The sequence below is a fragment of the Staurois parvus genome, unplaced genomic scaffold (assembly GCF_062004578.1).
Source record: "Staurois parvus isolate SC_StPar_1 unplaced genomic scaffold, SC_StPar_1.0 ptg000569l, whole genome shotgun sequence".
NCBI classification, from domain to species: Eukaryota; Metazoa; Chordata; class Amphibia; order Anura; family Ranidae; genus Staurois; species Staurois parvus.
The window spans coordinates 923,963-942,017 of NW_028318365.1; the positions used below are offsets into that span (position 1 = coordinate 923,963).

The 18,055-nt window shown below is 48.4% G+C and overlaps 1 protein-coding gene across 1 annotated transcript in view; it reads right to left on the reverse strand.

Annotated features, from left to right (window-relative positions):
- Positions 1–18,055, reverse strand: part of LOC149450642 (uncharacterized) — a 79,895-nt gene that overhangs the window by 32,387 nt on the left and 29,453 nt on the right. Inside the window, exons 7-13 of the mRNA XM_089691684.1 lie at positions 9,538–9,686; positions 4,905–5,041; positions 4,695–4,818; positions 4,481–4,578; positions 4,195–4,401; positions 3,887–4,105; positions 1,598–1,739 (exon numbers count right to left, since the gene is read on the reverse strand). Coding sequence (XP_089547810.1) covers positions 1,598–1,739; positions 3,887–4,105; positions 4,195–4,401; positions 4,481–4,578; positions 4,695–4,818; positions 4,905–5,041; positions 9,538–9,686 — 1,076 coding nt within the window. The remainder of the gene's footprint in view (positions 1–1,597; positions 1,740–3,886; positions 4,106–4,194; positions 4,402–4,480; positions 4,579–4,694; positions 4,819–4,904; positions 5,042–9,537; positions 9,687–18,055) is intronic.

Genomic DNA, 18,055 nt, shown 5'->3' on the forward strand with positions numbered 1-18,055 from the left:
GGAGAAGGATGAGAAGAAGGAGAAGGATGAGAAGAAGGAGAAGGAGAAGGATGAGAAGAAGGATGAGAAGAAGGAGAAGGATGAGAAGAAGGAGAAGGAGAAGGATGAGAAGAAGGAGAAGGAGAAGGATGAGAAGATGGAGAAGGAGAAGGATGAGAAGAAGGAGAAGGATGAGAAGAAGGAGAAGGAGAAGGATGAGAAGAAGGAGAAGGAGAAGGATGAGAAGAAGGAGAAGGATGAGAAGAAGGAGAAGGAGAAGGATGAGAAGAAGGAGAAGGATGAGAAGAAGGAGAAGGAGAAGGATGAGAAGAAGGAGAAGGATGAGGAGGAGGAGAAGGATGAGAAGAAGGAGAAGGATGAGAAGAAGGAGAAGGAGAAGGATGAGAAGAAGGAGAAGGATGAGAAGAAGGAGAAGGAGAAGGATGAGAAGAAGGAGAAGGATGAGAAGAAGGAGAAGGAGAAGGATGAGAAGAAGGAGAAGGATAAGGATGAGAAGAAGGAGAAGGATAAGGATGAGAAGAAGGAGAAGGATGAGAAGATGGAGAAGGATGAGGAGAAGGAGAAGGAGAAGGATGAGGAGAAGGAGAAGGATGAGAAGGAGAAGGATGAGAAGAAGGAGAAGGATGAGGAGAAGGATGAGAAGAAGGAGAAGGATGAGAAGAAGGAGAAGGATGAGGAGAAGGAGAAGGAGAAGGATGAGGAGAAGGAGAAGGATGAGAAGAAGGAGAAGGATGAGAAGAAGGAGAAGGAGAAGGATGAGAAGAAGGAGAAGGATGAGAAGAAGGAGAAGGATGAGAAGAAGGAGAAGGATGAGAAGAAGGAGAAGGATGATGAGAAGGAGAAGGATGAGAAGGAGAAGGATGAGAAGAAGGAGGAGAAGAAGGAGAAGGATGAGAAGAAGGAGAAGGATGAGAAGAAGGAGAAGGATGAGAAGAAGGAGAAGGATGAGAAGAAGGATGAGAAGAAGGAGAAGGATGAGAAGAAGGACAGTTCTGTGACAGTTTCTGTCTATTTCTGACAGTTCTGGGACATTCCCTCCATACAGCGGTTTCCGGCAAAAAGTGTATGTGCAGAGTTCCTCTATTCTGCAGATACACTTAGAGGAGCTCTGCAGATACACTTAGAGGAGCTCTGCACATACACTTTTTGCCGGCTTGGAATTATTCTTCTTTTCATCCTACTTCTTCTTCTTCTTCTTCATCCTCATCCTCAGAAGATGAGGATGAGGATGAAGAAGAAGTAGGATGAAAAGAAGAATAATTCCAAGCCGGCAAAAAGTGTATGTGCAGAGCTCCTCTATTTCTGACAGTTCTCTCACAGCTTCTTCACATGTACAGCGGTTGAAACATCTGTATCCTAAATGTAAACTAATAGATACAATGTTTCAACCGCTAAACATGTGTTCCTTCTGTCAGAGAACTGTCAGAAATAGCGGAGCTCACTGCAGGGACACTTTTGCCGGCTGATCGGGAAATGTTCGATTCGCGCACCCGAAGTAGGCAAAATTTCGGATTCGACGCGAATCGAATATTTCCTGAAATTCGATTCGAATTACGGTTCGCCTGGTTCGATTCGCTCATCTCTATTCATGACCCACCTGTGCTGATCTCTGTAGGAGTGTCCTCCTCTATAAATGTCCCCGTTATTCCATCCTCCTCCATAGACTGCTGATCATCCCTCACATACGCCTCTTCTTCTTCTGCTTTCACCTCAAATTCTATATCGATTGGATCTCCACTCTAAATCAAGGAAATGAGAGAAAATATCATCTGTAAAATGTAAGATTTATGATTGTGACATCACACACAAAATCCACACATTGTCTCCCTTCACAGAAGCAGATCACATGTGATATGTCGGTACATTTCCCCTAAATACCGCATGCCATCCTGAAACTGTCCATTTCCTATCCCGTGTTGCGGTATTGACCACAAACACTGAACACGCTCAGTAAATACGGCATGAACAGGCGTTACATTCACAGAAGGAAATAAAGAATGAAATGCATGCGGTCAATAATTAGTGGTGGAGACATGCGGCATTCAGGAAATGTGTACTGCTTGGTAAAGAGTGGGCGGCCGCTGGCATCCTTAACAACCAGTAAACAACATGGTTGTTAGGGAGCGAGCGGCCACCACGTCCTAACCAATCGATAAATCTAAAAAAAAAAGAATTACCGGCAATGAAATATTAAGAAAATGGCGTGGGGTCCCCCCCTTTGGGGGGTCTAGTATGGATTTTGAGGGGGACCCCTTGCCAAAATGAAAGAAATACATACCAGACCCCTATCTGAGCATGCAGCCCAGCAGGTCAGGAATGGGGGGGAGTGCAAGCGACCCCCCATCCTTAAACATACCAGGCCACGTGCCCTTAACATGCAGTGGATGCTCTGGGGCAGGGGGGCTTTGCTCCCCCAGAGCACCTTGTCCATGTTGATGGGGACAAGCGATTTTTCCCCACAACCCAGGCTAGTGGCTGTGGGGGTTTGCAGGCAGAGAACTTACAAAATGTAATAAGGGGGCCCTCAGATCCCTCACCCCATGTGAATGAGTATGGTGTACATGGTACCCCTAATTATTCACCCCCAAAAAAGTATTCTGTTAAAGACAGCAGGCAGTTTTTGACAAGTCCTTTATTAAAAAAGCAAAACTAAAGCAAAATGTCCCCCCGGTGTAGATCCATCATCAATCACGATGCTCGCTGTCACCGCTGACTCGGAAAGAAAAGCTCCGCTCCCAATGAAGACTCCCCTCTGTCTGACAGCTCTGCTGCCTCCTGCCACTAAATATACTAAGGGACGGTGCCACTCGGTGATGTCACTGACCGGGGCATGTTGTATTGGTGATGTCACTGACCGGGGCATGTTGTATTGGTGACGTCACTGACCGGGGCATGTTGTATTGGTGATGTCACTGACCGGGGCATGTTGTATTGGTGATGTCACTGACCGGGGCATGTTGTATTGGTGATGTCACTGACCGGGGCATGTTGTATTGGTGATGTCACTGACCGGGGCATGTTGTATTGGTGATGTCACAAGAGGGCAAGGCCACCCAGTGATGTCACAGGTCCTTAGTTTATTTAGAAATGGGAGGCAGCGGAGCTGTCAGATGGAAGGAGTGGAGCTTTGTTTTTTCTTCCAGTCAGCGATGACAGCGAGTATTGTGATTGGATCATCGATGGATCTACATCAGGGGGACATTTTTCTTTATTTTTGTTTTGTGAAAAATTACTTCCAGTGTTTTCTTAAACTACATTTTTTTTTTGGTGAATGAATAGGGGTATTATGTACTCTATACTCATTCACATAGTGGGGGGGCCTGGATCTGGGGGCCTCCTTGTTAAAGGTGGCTTCTAGATTCCAATAAGCCCCCCACCCACACCCACTGCCCAGGGTTGTGGGGAAGGAACCCTTGTCCCCATCGACATGGGGACAAGGTGTTTTTGGGGAGGCAGAGCGCACCTGCCCTGAAGCACCCACCTCATGTTCAGGGTATGTGGTCTGATATGGTTCAGGAGGAAGGTGGGCACTCACTAAGGGTCTGGTATTGATTTTGGAGGGGACCCCACGCCATTATTTTTATAATTTTGGCATCGGGTTCCCCTCAAAATTCATACCAGACCTGTCACAGCCATCAGCGGAGAACCTGTCGGCCATCCGCTCCTTGTTTACTGGTTGTTGAAGACACTGGCGGCTGCCTTTTCCTTAACAACAAGCTATTTAAAAGTGTTGCTATGGACACCAGTGGTAAATTACCCGCAGGATTCACTACTAAAAAACAGAATGCAGCATCTTACTACATACTGGGATACGGGAAGATACCGCTTTGTGATTGGAGCCCATAGTCTCTACAAGTCCATGTTCTAGATTCTCCATCCCACCAACCTTGTAATAGTGAGGGATGGTGTGACCTTCTTGTGTGGAATCCCGGGAATACAGAGGACGGGGACATCTCTCTGGTGGGTTCCTGTAGCTGGATGACTCCACCATGGTGTCCTGGTACAGATCTTTGTGTTCTTTTAGAAGCTCTGACTCCTCCATCCCCCCATCCTCATCTTTTATCTCTTCTTTAACCTCAACTTTAGGATCTCTCAGGTTTCCACTCTGAATATATAATAAAAATGACATCAATGGTAACAATGCAGATAATGTACAGATCCTAATGATACTATCAGTGATTGTTCCTCATCTACCTGATGATGGTGAGGGATGGTGTGACCTTCCTGTGTGGAATCCCGGGAATACAGAGGACGGGGACATCTCTCTGGTGGGTTCCTGGTATTAGGTGGCTCCATCATATCCTTGTGTCCTTCTGAAAACTCCTCCATCACTCCATACTCCTCATCCTCCTCTTTATACTCTTCTTTAACATCAATATTATCATCCCCGAGGATTCCACTCTGAAAGATATAATAAAACATTCATTGTAACAAACATGCTGTGTATAAATCACAACTACCAATAATTGTCATCATCTACCTGATGATGGTGAGGGATGGTGTGACCTTCCTGTGTGGAATCCCGGGAATACAGAGGACGGGGACATCTCTCTGGTGGGTTCCCATGACTGGATCCATCTGTAGGAAACACACACACTGACTGAATCCATTGTTTCTATGTGTTTATCAGATGATGGGGGATCTAGGTGGATCCTCCGTACTGCTCTCTCCTTTACAATAAAGTCTCCTCTTACCCGGTGATGTGAGGGGCGGCTGATTGTCCATCATGACGTCCTTGTAGAGATCCTTGTGTCCTTCTAAATACTCCCACTCCTCCATGGAGAAATAGACAGTGACACCCTGACACCTTATAGGAACCTGACACACACAATGATACAGTCACCATCCAGACACATCCCTTGTCTGTTACTGGAGAATGTCCCAGAATTCCCGGCACCGCTCACCTCTCCTGTCAGCAGCTCAGTGATCTCTCTGGTGACTTCTAGAATCTTCTTCTTCTTTCTCTCTTCTATCAGGGAGGGAGGTGGAGGCAATGTGATGTCATATGATCTCCAGACTTCACAGGAGGAAAACTCTACATCTGAACACAAATAGTCACATCAAATGATATTCCCAGAATCCTCCTCACCTCTCCATTCAGGTCTCCATTTTATTAAAGCCCCACTTCAGGCTGAGGTATAATTCCCCCCCACAGGACCCCCACACTACGCAGGGTATAGGCTTGTTGCAGCATTCTGATGTCATTACATACAACGCAGGACCAACAGTCCCACTTTACATGTGAGGATACCAAGGGGCCCCACATCCTAAGAGCATCAGAAAAATGTCAGATGGAGGGACATTGGGGGAGGAGCTGTGAGGTCAGTGTGATGTCATAGGACTCTCTGACTCTGGATGGAGGGACATTGGGAGGAGGAGCTGTGAGGTCAGTGTGATGTCATAGGATTCTCTGACTCTGGATGGAGGGACATTGGGAGGAGGAGCTGTGAGGTCAGTGTGATGTCATAAGATTCTCTGACTCTGGATGGAGGGACAATGGGAGGAGGAGCTGTGGGGGCGCTCTGTGAGGTTTCTGTACATTGCTCCCAGGTGCACCCCATTTCTCCAAACATGAAAGATGAACTTTGTCTTTGGGCTTTGCCAGGACACATCATATTTCTCAGATCTCCGTGTTCTCCGGAGACTTTATTGATCACATTGTAGGATGAATATCTGAGACTGGGATCATTTTGGAGAAATATGCTTTCAGGACATTTTTATTATTATTATTATACAGGATTTATGGCGCCAACAGTTTGCTCAGCGCTTTACAATGTATTGGGAGACAATACAGCAACAATACAGTTCAATACAAGAGGGTTTGGAGGGTCCTGATCCTTGGAGCTTACAATCTAAGAGGGAGGGGCTAGTGGTACAAAAGGTAGTAACTGTGGGGGATGGACTGGTAGGAGGAGTAGAAGATTCCAGTATTAGCTGAGGGCAGGATAGGCTTCCCTGAAGAGAGAGGTTTTCAGAGATAGCCTAAAAGTGAGCAGAGCAGGCGATAGTCTGATAAAATGGGGTAGAGAGTTCCAGAGGATGGGTGAAGCTCTGGAAAAGTCTTGGAGCTGAGCATGGGAGGAGGAGACAAGGGAGCTAAAGAGCAGGAGGTCATGCAAGGAGCGGAGAGGACGGTTTGGGTGATATTTGGAGACAAGATCGGTGTTATTGTTAGTGTTTTGAATTTTATCTGTTGGGCAATGGGAAGCCAGTGGAGGGATTGGCAGAGAGGAGTGGAGGACACTGAATGGAGGCCAGTGGAGGGATTGGCAGAGAGGAGTGGAGGACACTAAGTGGAATTGGGGAGAAGGATTGGCAGAGAGGGGTGGAGGACACTGAATGGAGACCAGTGAAGGGATTGGCAGAGAGGGGAGGACATTGAATGGAGGCCAGTGGAGAGATTGGCAGAGAGGGGTGGAGGACACTGAATGGAGGCCAGTGGAGGGATTGGCAGAGAGGGGTGGGAGGACACTGAGAACGGTTAGTAAGGTGGATGAGTCTGGCAGCAGCATTCATGATAGACTGAAGAGGGGATAGCCTGCGATGAGGTCGGCCAATGAGGAGGGAGTTACAATAGTCAAGGCGGGATATAACAAGGGAGTGAATAAGTTGCTTAGTGGTTTCCGAGGTTAGGAACGGGCGTATCTTGGAGATGTTGCGGAGGTGAAGTCTACAAGATTTGGACAGCGATTGGATTTGGCGGTGAAAGGACAGATGGGAGTCTAGGATTACACCTAGTACCCTGGCATGAGGGGAGGGACTGATGGGTGTATTATTGCTTTTGATGGAGAAGTCAGGGGAGGGGGCACAGGCTGGGGGGAATACTAAGAACTCAGTTTTGGAAAGATTGAGTTTGAGGAAGTGGAGTGACATCCATGCCGATATGTCACTTAGTAGGTTAGTAATGCGAGAGGAGACTGAAGGGGTGAGGTGAGGAGGAGACTGAAGGGGTGAGGTGAGGAGGAGACTGAAGGGGCGAGGTGAGGAAGAGACTGAAGGGGCGAGGTGAGGAGGAGACTGAAGGGGTGAGGTGAGGAGGAGACAGAAGGGGTGAGCTGAGGAGGAGACTGAAGGGGTGAGGTGAGGAGGAGACTGAAGGGGTGAGGTGAGGAGGAGACTGAAGGGGTGAGGTGAGGGGTAGAAAGATAGATTTGTGTCATCAGCATAGAGATGGTACTTAAAGCCATGGGAGTTTATCAAGTGACCAAGGGAGGTGTAGATGGAGAAGAGAAGGGGTCCCAGGACAGAACCTTGAGGGACCCCTATAGAGAGAGGGAGTGGAGAGGGGGAGAGAGAGTTATAGGTAACGCTGAAGGAGCTCTGCGATAGGTAGGAGGAGAACCAGGAGAGAAGAGATGACAAGGTATTGATGAGAGTGACAAAGTCGTCTTGTTTGGCAGCATGGAGGGAAGAATTGTATGTGAAGAAAGCAGATTTATATCGGGTGAATGCTTGATGGGATTTAAACATACATAAAATAGTGAAGCGCTATATAAACCCAAATCCTAATCATAAATAAAAATTCATACTTAATTGTGCAAAATGTGTCAACATATTAGTGCTCAGTGGTAAAAATGACCCGCAAACGGGATAAACTATCCTTAATGTGACACCACTACACAAAGAATATATAGAAATAAATAAAGTTCAAGTGATATAAAGAAATATATATCGAATGCATTAACAATATATTTTACAAAACTAATAACCTCTCAATATTAAATGACATAAGAATGTGAATCAATGCAGAAAAAAACATCCGTGAATATTCAAAATATAAAGTCCATGCAAGTGAAACTGTCAAAAGGTGATCTTCACTCTGGTGAATAAATCCTCAGATGTCAGCAATGCTGCTCCCCTCCACACACTGACCACACAGGGCCAAAGGCTAGTAACCTCCTGTGTACCAGATCCTCATAAATATGCTCCTCATCCAGGGACCACAGCATAAATGGGGACTCCTCCCCCAGCGTACCTTATCCACTCCACCTCCCCTCCAGGACATATAAGTGAGACACAGAAAGATCCTTCCATAGTGCAGTATTGTTTATTGTAAGAATGGATAAAAGTTATATTGCATCACGTGTAATTCCCAGACACATCAGCCTGTCACCACATCCTATGGGTGTACTGCATGGTATCTGGGGGAAGCAATATGGCCGCTGCGTCCGGACATGCGTCACCTCGTAACCAGAAATGGCGTACCGACGCGTTGCGTCACGTGTATCGGTACACCATTTCGGGTTACGAGGTGATGCATGTCCCTGGATGAGGAGCATATTTATGAGGATCTGGTACACAGGAGGTTACTAGCCTTTGGCCCTGTGTGGTCAGTGTGTGGAGGTGAGCAGCATTGCTGACATCTGAGGATTTATTCACCAGAGTGAAGATCACCTTTTGACAGTTTCACTTGCATGGACTATGACTATGGAGGAAGAGGACAGACATGATTATGGAATAAAAGGACAGACATGACTATGGAATAAAAGGACGGACATGACTATGGAGGAAGAGGACGGACATGACGGGGGTTACTGGGTGTAAATAGAACATAACATCTTATTACCTCCTCTGCTGCCACTTCAAGCCACGTCTCCTCTCTACTTCCTGCCTGTACCTGACATCACTTCCTGTCTGTCTTCCATAGAGACTTCCTGTCTGTGCCTGACATCACTTCCTGCCTGTACATGACATCACTTCCTGTCTATCTTCCATAGAGACTTCCTATCTGGGTTGAAGTGAGATCCCCACCTTGTGGAGCTCAGAGGAACTGCAGCCCAGAGAAGCGTCTGGTAGTGTGACCCCGGCCTTGTGCTGGGTGTGTATGGACTGTAGATCCTTATAGAGGGGTCACCTCCACTCTCACCAAGGGGGACAGAAATATATGACTGCCTAGTCCAGCCTTTCTCAGCCAGGGTTCCTCCAAAGGTTTCTAGGGGCTCCTTCAGCAATGAACAATTCCTGTCTCTTAGTAACAAATGGCATCAATGATCTGTAAAATCCATTTCTTGGAATACATCACAGGACACGAAGCATCTTTATAAATCCTTCCTAACACTGTTATGCCCACCCACAGGTGATCGGACATTGGCAAACAATAGACAGGACGTCCCCTTGTAGAGCAGATCTCCCACATAGGAAAGGTTTGTAGCAAGCCATAGCCCATAACAGGAGGGGACGGATCTCTGGGATTCCTGAGGGACTCCAAGAAATGGATTTTACAGGTAAACCACAAAATGTCATTTTCTTTGTCGCACATCACAGGACACAGAACATCTTTTACATTCCTTACTAACAGGGATGTCCCACCTAGAACATGAGGGGAGGACAACAAGCCAACAGGTCCCAAAAACAACCAGAAATAGGAAAGAACCTCATGCAGCAGCCTGCAAAAACCAATGTGTCCAAAGGGAAGAGTCCTTAGTGACTCCAACATCCACCTGGTAACATCATAAAGAGTGCACCGAAGACCAGGTAGAGGCTTCACCAACATGATACACTGAAGGTAGGTAGTGTCATCCCTTATAAAGGGGGAACCTGTCCTTTCATACTGGAAACTGGAGCAACAAGCCGACAAATTCAGGGAATAAACGTAGACATGGAAGCTGCGGGATCCTTCTATTCGGTCCTCAGGAGCCACAAAGAGAAATCCTGTTGCCAAATTGCGGCTGTCAACTACAGGTAACCTGATAGACAAACAAATACCCAACGTGATAAAAACCTATTCCCCCAGTTACTGAGCCTGAGGGCAAAGGGAGGTAATACGCTGTCCCGGCTGAGATGAGGGTAAAGGGAGGTAATACGCTGTCCCGGCTGAGATGAGGGCAAAGGAAGGTAATACGCTGTCCCGGCTGAGATGAGGGTAAAGGAAGGTAATACACCGTCCCGGCTGAGATGAGGGTAAAGGGAGGTAATACGCTGTCCCGGCTGAGATGAGGGTAAAGGGAGGTAATACGCTGTCCCGGCTGAGATGAGGGTAAAGGAAGGTAATACGCTGTCCCGGCTGAGATGAGGGTAAAGGAAGGTAATACACCGTCCCGGCTGAGATGAGGGTAAAGGGAGGTAATACGCTGTCCCGGCTGAGATGAGGGTAAAGGGAGGTAATACGCTGTCCCGGCTGAGATGAGGGTAAAGGAAGGTAATACGCTGTCCCGGCTGAGATGAGGGTAAAGGGAGGTAATACGCTGTCCCGGCTGAGATGAGGGTAAAGGAAGGTAATACACTGTCCCGGCTGAGATGAGGGTAAAGGAAGGTAATACGCTGTCCCGGATGAGGGTAAAGGAAGGTAATACGCTGTCCCGGCTGAGATGAGGGTAAAGGGAGGTAATACGCTGTCCCGGCTGAGATGAGGGTAAAGGAAGGTAATACGCTGTCCCGGCTGAGATGAGGGTAAAGGGAGGTAATACACTGTCCCGGCTGAGATGAGGGTAAAGGGAGGTAATACGCTGTCCCGGCTGAGATGAGGGTAAAGGGAGGTAATACGCTGTCCCGGCTGAGATGAGGGTAAAGGAAGGTAATACGCTGTCCCGGCTGAGATGAGGGTAAAGGAAGGTAATACGCTGTCCTGGCTGAGATGAGGGTAAAGGAAGGTAATACGCTGTCCCGGCTGAGATGAGGGTAAAGGAAGGTAATACGCTGTCCCGGCTGAGATGAGGGTAAAGGGAGGTAATACGCTGTCCCGGCTGAGATGAGGGTAAAGGGAGGTAATACGCTGTCTCGGCTGAGGGTAAAGGAAGGTAATACGCTGTCCCAGCTGAGATGGGGGTAAAAAAGGTAATACGCTGTCCTGGCTGAGGGTAAAGGAAGGTAATACGCTGTCCCGGCTGAGATGAGGGTAAAGGGAGGTAATACGCTGTCCCGGCTGAGATGAGGGTAAAGGAAGGTAATACTCTGTCCTGGCTGAGATGAGGGTAAAGGAAGGTAATACGCTGTCCCGGCTGAGATGAGGGTAAAGGGAGGTAATACGCTGTCCCGGCTGAGATGAGGGTAAAGGGAGGTAATACGCTGTCCCGGCTGAGATGAGGGTAAAGGAAGGTAATACACTGTCCCGGCTGAGATGAGGGTAAAGGAAGGTAATACGCTGTCCCGGCTGAGATGAGGGTAAAGGGAGGTAATACGCTGTCCCGGCTGAGATGAGGGTAAAGGAAGGTAATACGCTGTCCCGGCTGAGATGAGGGTAAAGGGAGGTAATACGCTGTCCCGGCTGAGATGAGGGTAAAGGGAGGTAATACGCTGTCCCGGCTGAGATGAGGGTAAAGGAAGGTAATACGCTGTCCCGGCTGAGATGAGGGTAAAGGGAGGTAATACGCTGTCCCGGCTGAGATGAGGGTAAAGGGAGGTAATACGCTGTCCCAGCTGAGATGGGGGTAAAGGAAGGTAATACGCTGTCCCGGCTGAGATGAGGGTAAAGGGAGGTAATACGCTGTCCCAGCTGAGATGGGGGTAAAGGAAGGTAATACGCCGTCCCGGCTGAGATGAGGGTAAAGGAAGGTAATACACTGTCCTGGCTGAGGGTAAAGGAAGGTAATACGCTGTCCCGGCTGAGATGAGGGTAAAGGGAGGTAATACGCTGTCCCGGCTGAGATGAGGGTAAAGGAAGGTAATATGCTGTCCCGGCTGAGATGAGGGTAAAGGGAGGTAATACGCTGTCCCGGCTGAGATGAGGGTAAAGGAAGGTAATACTCTGTCCTGGCTGAGATGAGGGTAAAGGAAGGTAATACGCTGTCCCGGCTGAGATGAGGGTAAAGGGAGGTAATACGCTGTCCCGGCTGAGATGAGGGTAAAGGGAGGTAATACACTGTCCCTGCTGAGATGAGGGTAAATGGAGGTAATACGCTGTCCCGGCTGAGATGAGGGTAAAGGGAGGTAATACGCTGTCCCGGCTGAGATGAGGGTAAAGGGAGGTAATACGCTGTCCCGGCTGAGATGAGGGTAAAGGAAGGTAATACGCTGTCCCTGCTGAGATGAGGGTAAATGGAGGTAATACGCTGTCCCGGCTGAGATGGGGGTAAAGGGAGGTAATACACTGTCCCGGCTGAGATGAGGGTAAAGGGAGGTAATACGCTGTCCCGGCTGAGATGAGGGTAAAGGAAGGTAATACGCTGTCCCGGCTGAGCTGAGGGTATAGGAAGGTAATACGCTGTCCCGGCTGAGATGAGGGTAAAGGGAGGTAATACGCTGTCCCGGCTGAGATGGGGGTAAAGGAAGGTAATACGCTGTCCCGGCTGAGATGAGGGTAAAGGAAGGTAATACGCTGTCCCGGCTGAGATGAGGGTAAAGGAAGGTAATACGCTGTCCCGGCTGAGATGAGGGTAAAGGGAGGTAATACGCTGTCCCGGCTGAGATGAGGGTAAAGGGAGGTAATACGCTGTCCCGGCTGAGATGAGGGTAAAGGGAGGTAATACGCTGTCCCGGCTGAGATGAGGGTAAAGGGAGGTAATACGCTGTCCCGGCTGAGATGAGGGTAAAGGGAGGTAATACGCTGTCCCGGCTGAGATGAGGGTAAAGGAAGGTAATACGCTGTCCCGGCTGAGATGAGGGTAAAGGGAGGTAATACTCTGTCCCGGCTGAGATGGAAAGGTACAAACCGCTTTATGTAAAAAACATAATAAATAATGAGCTAAGGTAAAAAATCCATCTTTGTGAAAGAACAAAGGGAACAAAAGGAAGGTCCTGAATGGGCTCAGAGTATTCTGTAAAAACAGAAAGAGATCCCAATGACAGGCTGACCGGAGGAACAACATGCAGGACATCTAGTACCAACACATGCAACTAGAAAGTGTAATGCAATCAGCACCTGAAAGAAGAGACTGCCAAGGCTGAAATCTGACTCTTGATTATACACAAGGCCAGGCACACATTCACCCCCCACCCCAAGAAGGAAACCAAGACACGGACCAAAACAAGGAGGAAACATCTTAGGTCAACAAACCACAAAATATAATTGTAAGGACTTGCGGGAAGTCTCCCTAATTTAGAATTTCTAGCCTTCAAAAGAGCAGAAACAACAAAAGGCCTCAATACTTCTCTCTCTCAAAACCTTTTTGGCTGCAATAGTCAATCCAGTATGCCCACTGACACCATAATGCTGGAAATATCAGGCTTTGTAATAGCAGGGCTTGACTATCTGGAGATCCAAGGACTTGTGTAGAATCAAAGAAAAACATGAAGAATGAAGTAAGGAGGGGAACAGTTCCAAAATTCTAAGTCCTGGTTCACACTGCAATGAACAGCTGCCGGAGGTCTTTACCGCTCAGCCTTTGGGCTGGGTACATTTCCCTTGCCGTACCATCTGGTAGCCTGGTGTACTGGTTCCTCAATTTGCTGGACCATCCTATGTGTGGAAGGGGCAGGGGTTGTAGCAGAGGGCACAAATATTTTTTTGTGTGTTGTTTGTTGAAGCACAGACAGCATTGTGCCCTGTAGCTGGATAAAGCCAGATGGGCCAGCAGCAGGTTTGGATGCTTAAGGCTTGGCTGAACTCAAAGGACAATATAATAACCCTATGCTGGCAGAAAGGGTCAGACGTTTCTGAGTTTACTTCTGTGATGGACACACAGGACTGAGGGCTGCATGTCTTCCTAGAAAGAGGTTACCTGGTGCACAGAGTTGCTGAGACAGATAGCTTCCTATACACTGGGACTCTGCTCTACTCTCTGATCTTCAGGAAACTTCTGTCTGTGTGGTCCGGATACTGCAGCCAGGACACACAGCCTTCTGAGGACCCATGATGTGCATATGAAGAACCTCTGCCCACCAGACCTCATTTTCCCTGCCATGCTACCTGGACTTCCTAAGTTGGAGCCACTGTTGAGTGGTGAGTCCCTGAACACATGCTGTGTCTATTGCTGCTCATCCCTCATTGTGCCTTGACTGTGGTCCTGGACTTTGGAGTAAGTGTCTGCTGGATCCAATTGCTGCCCAGTGTGCCAGCCTGTGCCCTTGATGTGCCATACCATGCTGCCCTGGTCTCTGCCCAGTACTTGAATCACCCCACTTGTCTGTCCAGTTCTCTATCCTGTGTTGACTTAGCCCCTTGTCTGCCTGGATACCTGCCCTGTGCTGGACTCAACCACTTGTCTACCCAGATCCCTGCCCTGTGCTGGACTCAACCACATGTCCACCCGGATGCCTGCCCTGTGCTGGACTCAACCACTTGTCTGCCCGGATTCCTGCCCAGTCTGTTGGATTTGACCCTTGCTACATCCTACCTACCCTGGTCCACCTGGATCCCTGCCTTGTGTGCTGGACTTACTGCTATGCTATACTCTGGTCTGTCTGGATCCCTGCCCTGTGGGATGGGTACAATCCCCTTGCCATACCGTCCGGTGGCCTGGTGTACTGGTTCTCCATTTTGCTTGGCCATCCTACATGGACTATCTATGTGGTATTACATTGCTACCTGGTGGACTATTTTGTTGTGCTGTGTCTAGTCATCCATATTGTGCCTCACGTTCCCCAATAAACCCCCATATGTCGGGTTTTGTGTGATCTGCTTCTGTGTGCTCTCTCTCTGCACTTCTAGTTTATCACTAGTGATGGGCTGAACACCCCCGGTTCTGTTCCCGGTAGAACATTCAAACAGACCATAGTTTGCCGTGAACATCAATCCTAATGCAAGTCTATGGGACTCAAACTTGCAAATTCAAAAGTGCCCATTTTGATGGCTTATATGCAAGCTATTGGCCATAAAGTGGTATGGGGACTCGGGTGCTGCCCTGAGGGACATGAATCAGTGGGGAAAAAAAATCAAATAGTACAATTTTTAAAGGGGCAGTCATTTTTCACTGCTTAAAGTAAAAACAAACTGAAATATTGCTTTAAATATGTGGCCTTGGGGGGTCCCCTTAAACTACCTGCAAAGTTGCACATCTGTACAATGTATAGAACCTGCTGCACTAGGACTGACACCGTAACCCTTCAGAGTTATTCTTGATGAGTGCAGGTTTGGACCCGGCTCTAAAAATTCTAATTATATGCACCTCTCATACAGATGTAGAAAAATGGGCCTTGGGTGCTGGTGGTGCCTGAACACTGTATCCCCTCACAGTTACTAATTCTGGGTGCAGGAATGGGACCTGCAGTTAAAAACTATTAACAATTATAGATACATAGTAAAAAAAAATTTAAATGACTTACATGTGTAAAACAGGTTACCAAAAAATTGGGCCTTGGGTGTCGGTGGTGCCCTAAACAAAAAAAATTGTTGGAAGCTAACACAATCAGGATTGAGGAATAGGATAGGCAACATAGGCAGTCTTCAAGGGATCCCAGATCCCTAACAAATGAAATCAGTTACATCAGCATCAGGGGCAAGATAGTTGCTGTTGTTCCAGGACTGATTCATGTTGATAAATGTCAGCTGGTCAGCGGAGTCTGTGGACAGACGCACTCTTTTATCCATCACAAAACCTCCAGCAGCACTGAATGTCCGTTCAGAAAGCACGCTGGATGCAGGACAGGCCAGTACCTTGATGGCATATTGAGCAAGTTCTGGGCAGTGATCCATCCTCAAGACCCAGTAACCCAGTGGATGCTCAGTTGGAAAGGTCTCCAAGTCTGTTCTTGCCCCTAGATAATCCTGCACCATATGATGCAGACCCTGCCGATAGATGCTTAAACCTAACAGCCCTGGGTGCTGAGGACTAAAGAACTGTTTAATCGGTCAGCTGGCCGCCTTCTCCACCGCTCTTCCTTTGACAGAATGAAGCCTCAGAAACACGTTGTCCAGGAAATGGTAACCTCCCAGTGTCTGGAAAGGTGTTGCACAATTTCAAGGCGTCCTCAGGATGTTTCATCCTCTGCTCCCTCTGGGAAGACTGGATGAGCTCTGCACCTTTACCCTTGTAACGTGGATCAAGAAGGGTTGCCAACCAGTATTGATCCCTCTTCTTGATAACACGAATCCTCAGGTCCTTACACAGGCTTTGCAGAATCAGGGAGCCCATGCAGCGTAAGTTTGAGGAGGCAGGAGATTCTGAGTCCTCTGGGTCACTGAGGATGACATTGTCAGGAACTACCTCCTCCCAGCCATGTACTACTCCTGGCTGGATTCTGGGGACTGAAAAGTGTCCCTTGAAGACTGCTCTATGTGATCCCCTACTTCCATGCTGCTGCAATCCTCCTCCACTTCCTCCTACTTCTGTGTGTTCTGCAGCCCCACAGGAATGGTTTCTGCATAAAGGGGGCCTTGAGAGGACAGGAAATCCTTCTCCTCCTCCACTTCCTCCTTCTGTGTGTTCTGTGACCCCACAGGAATGGTTTCTGCATAAAGAGGGCCTTGAGAGGACAGGAAATCCTCCTCTTCCTCCCACTGTTCTGCCTCCAGTGCCCTGTCCATGATTCCATGCAGCGTGTGCTCCAGCAGGATGACTACAGGGATAGGGTCACTGATACATGCAGTGTCACAGCTCACCATCCTTGTGACCTCCTCAGATGGTGATAGGACAGCGCATGCATCCATTGTCAGCAGCCACTGGTATGGTGAAAAGGAGCCAAGCTCCCCTGAGCCTGTCCTTGTGCCATTTTCACAAAGGTACTCATTGATGGCCCTCTGCTGTGTGTGCAGCCACTGTAGCACTTCCAAAGTGGAGTTCCACCGAGTGGACATGTCACAAATGAGTCGTTGGTGGGCAGGTTAAATTTCAGCCAGCTGAACACTGGCCATGTGTGACCACCAGAAATGGCCAGACTTTTCTGGCCTGCCTCAGAAGATCTTGAAAGCCTGGGTACCTGTTCAAGAAGCACTGCACCACCAAATTCAGCTTGTGTGTCAAGCATGGAACATGTGTCAAGTGTCCCTATTGGAGGGCGGAGAGCCCCTTCAGAGTTTACAGAATCTCTGGCCCGGTGTGGTTCCTGTCCCTTAGACAGACCAGCTGAAGCACCACATGGCATCTTTTAGCCTGACTGCTTGCAGAGCCCCATGAACGCTTATGAAGCACAGCTGGTTCAGAGGACAATTCAGCAGAAGAGGCCATAGAGGAAGAGGAGGGGGTGGAGCAGACAGATGTGGCAGAATCACCACCAGGTTTTTGGAGGCATGGTGGTGGAACAAGCTCCAGAACTGAACCCTGTCCTGCATCCTTTCCAGCTGCTAGCAGAGTTACCCAGTGTGCCGTGACGGATATGTACCATCCCTGACTGTGCCTGCTGGACCACGTGTCAGTAATGTGGACCTTGCTGCTGACCGCCTTGTCCAACAAGGCCAAAACATGACCTTCCACATGATGGTACAGAGCTGGAATGGCCTTGCATGGAACAAATTGTCTTTTCAGAACCTGTCACTGTGATACAGCACATTCTGCAAATTCCCGGAAGGGGGAAGAGTCCACCAGATGGAAAGGCAGCAGTTGTAACGCAGCAATTTGGCCAGGATAGAATGTGGATGGGTGGGACAGTCTATTCTCTCATGGTTCAGCAAATGGGGTAGTGAAATGTTCCTGCTGAAATCAACAGGTGGTGTCCTGCTGTCAGATGGGCCACCCACTGCTGTACCATCACTCCTCTCAGTGGAGGCTGTTGAGAAGACCTGACATTTTACAGTAGAGATCCCAGATGAGGAGCAAGGAGAAGTCTGCACTTTTTCTGGGTCTTTCAGGTGCTGTTACCAGCGGGCTGCATGGCAGCTCATCATACGTCTTGTCAAGCATGTGGTGCCCAAGTGGCTGGTGTTTTGGCCACGCTTGGTCTGCTTCACTCAAAGACTGCAAACAGCAATGCTGCACATGTGTTGAAGAAAGCCCACACCAGAGAACTTGTGGAAATCTTTCAGTCTCTGTGCCCTATGCCATGAAACTGTGCTATAAACACCGGTGCACTGTGCTGCGGTATCCCTATGATCCCCTCTTTGGACATTGGACCATTCTGGTCCAATGTCAAACCTTTGTCTTTCCAGTATTGAATATCCTCTTTAGTGGCTGTGTACTGTAATTCTGTGTGTAACTGTTGTTCTGGGATTGAGGGCGGCTCTAACATAGTCAAAACAAGGCTGGCAGACTCCTGTGAAAACTGTAAAGCAGCTTCCTTGGCCATACGGTCAGCCATTGCATTACCC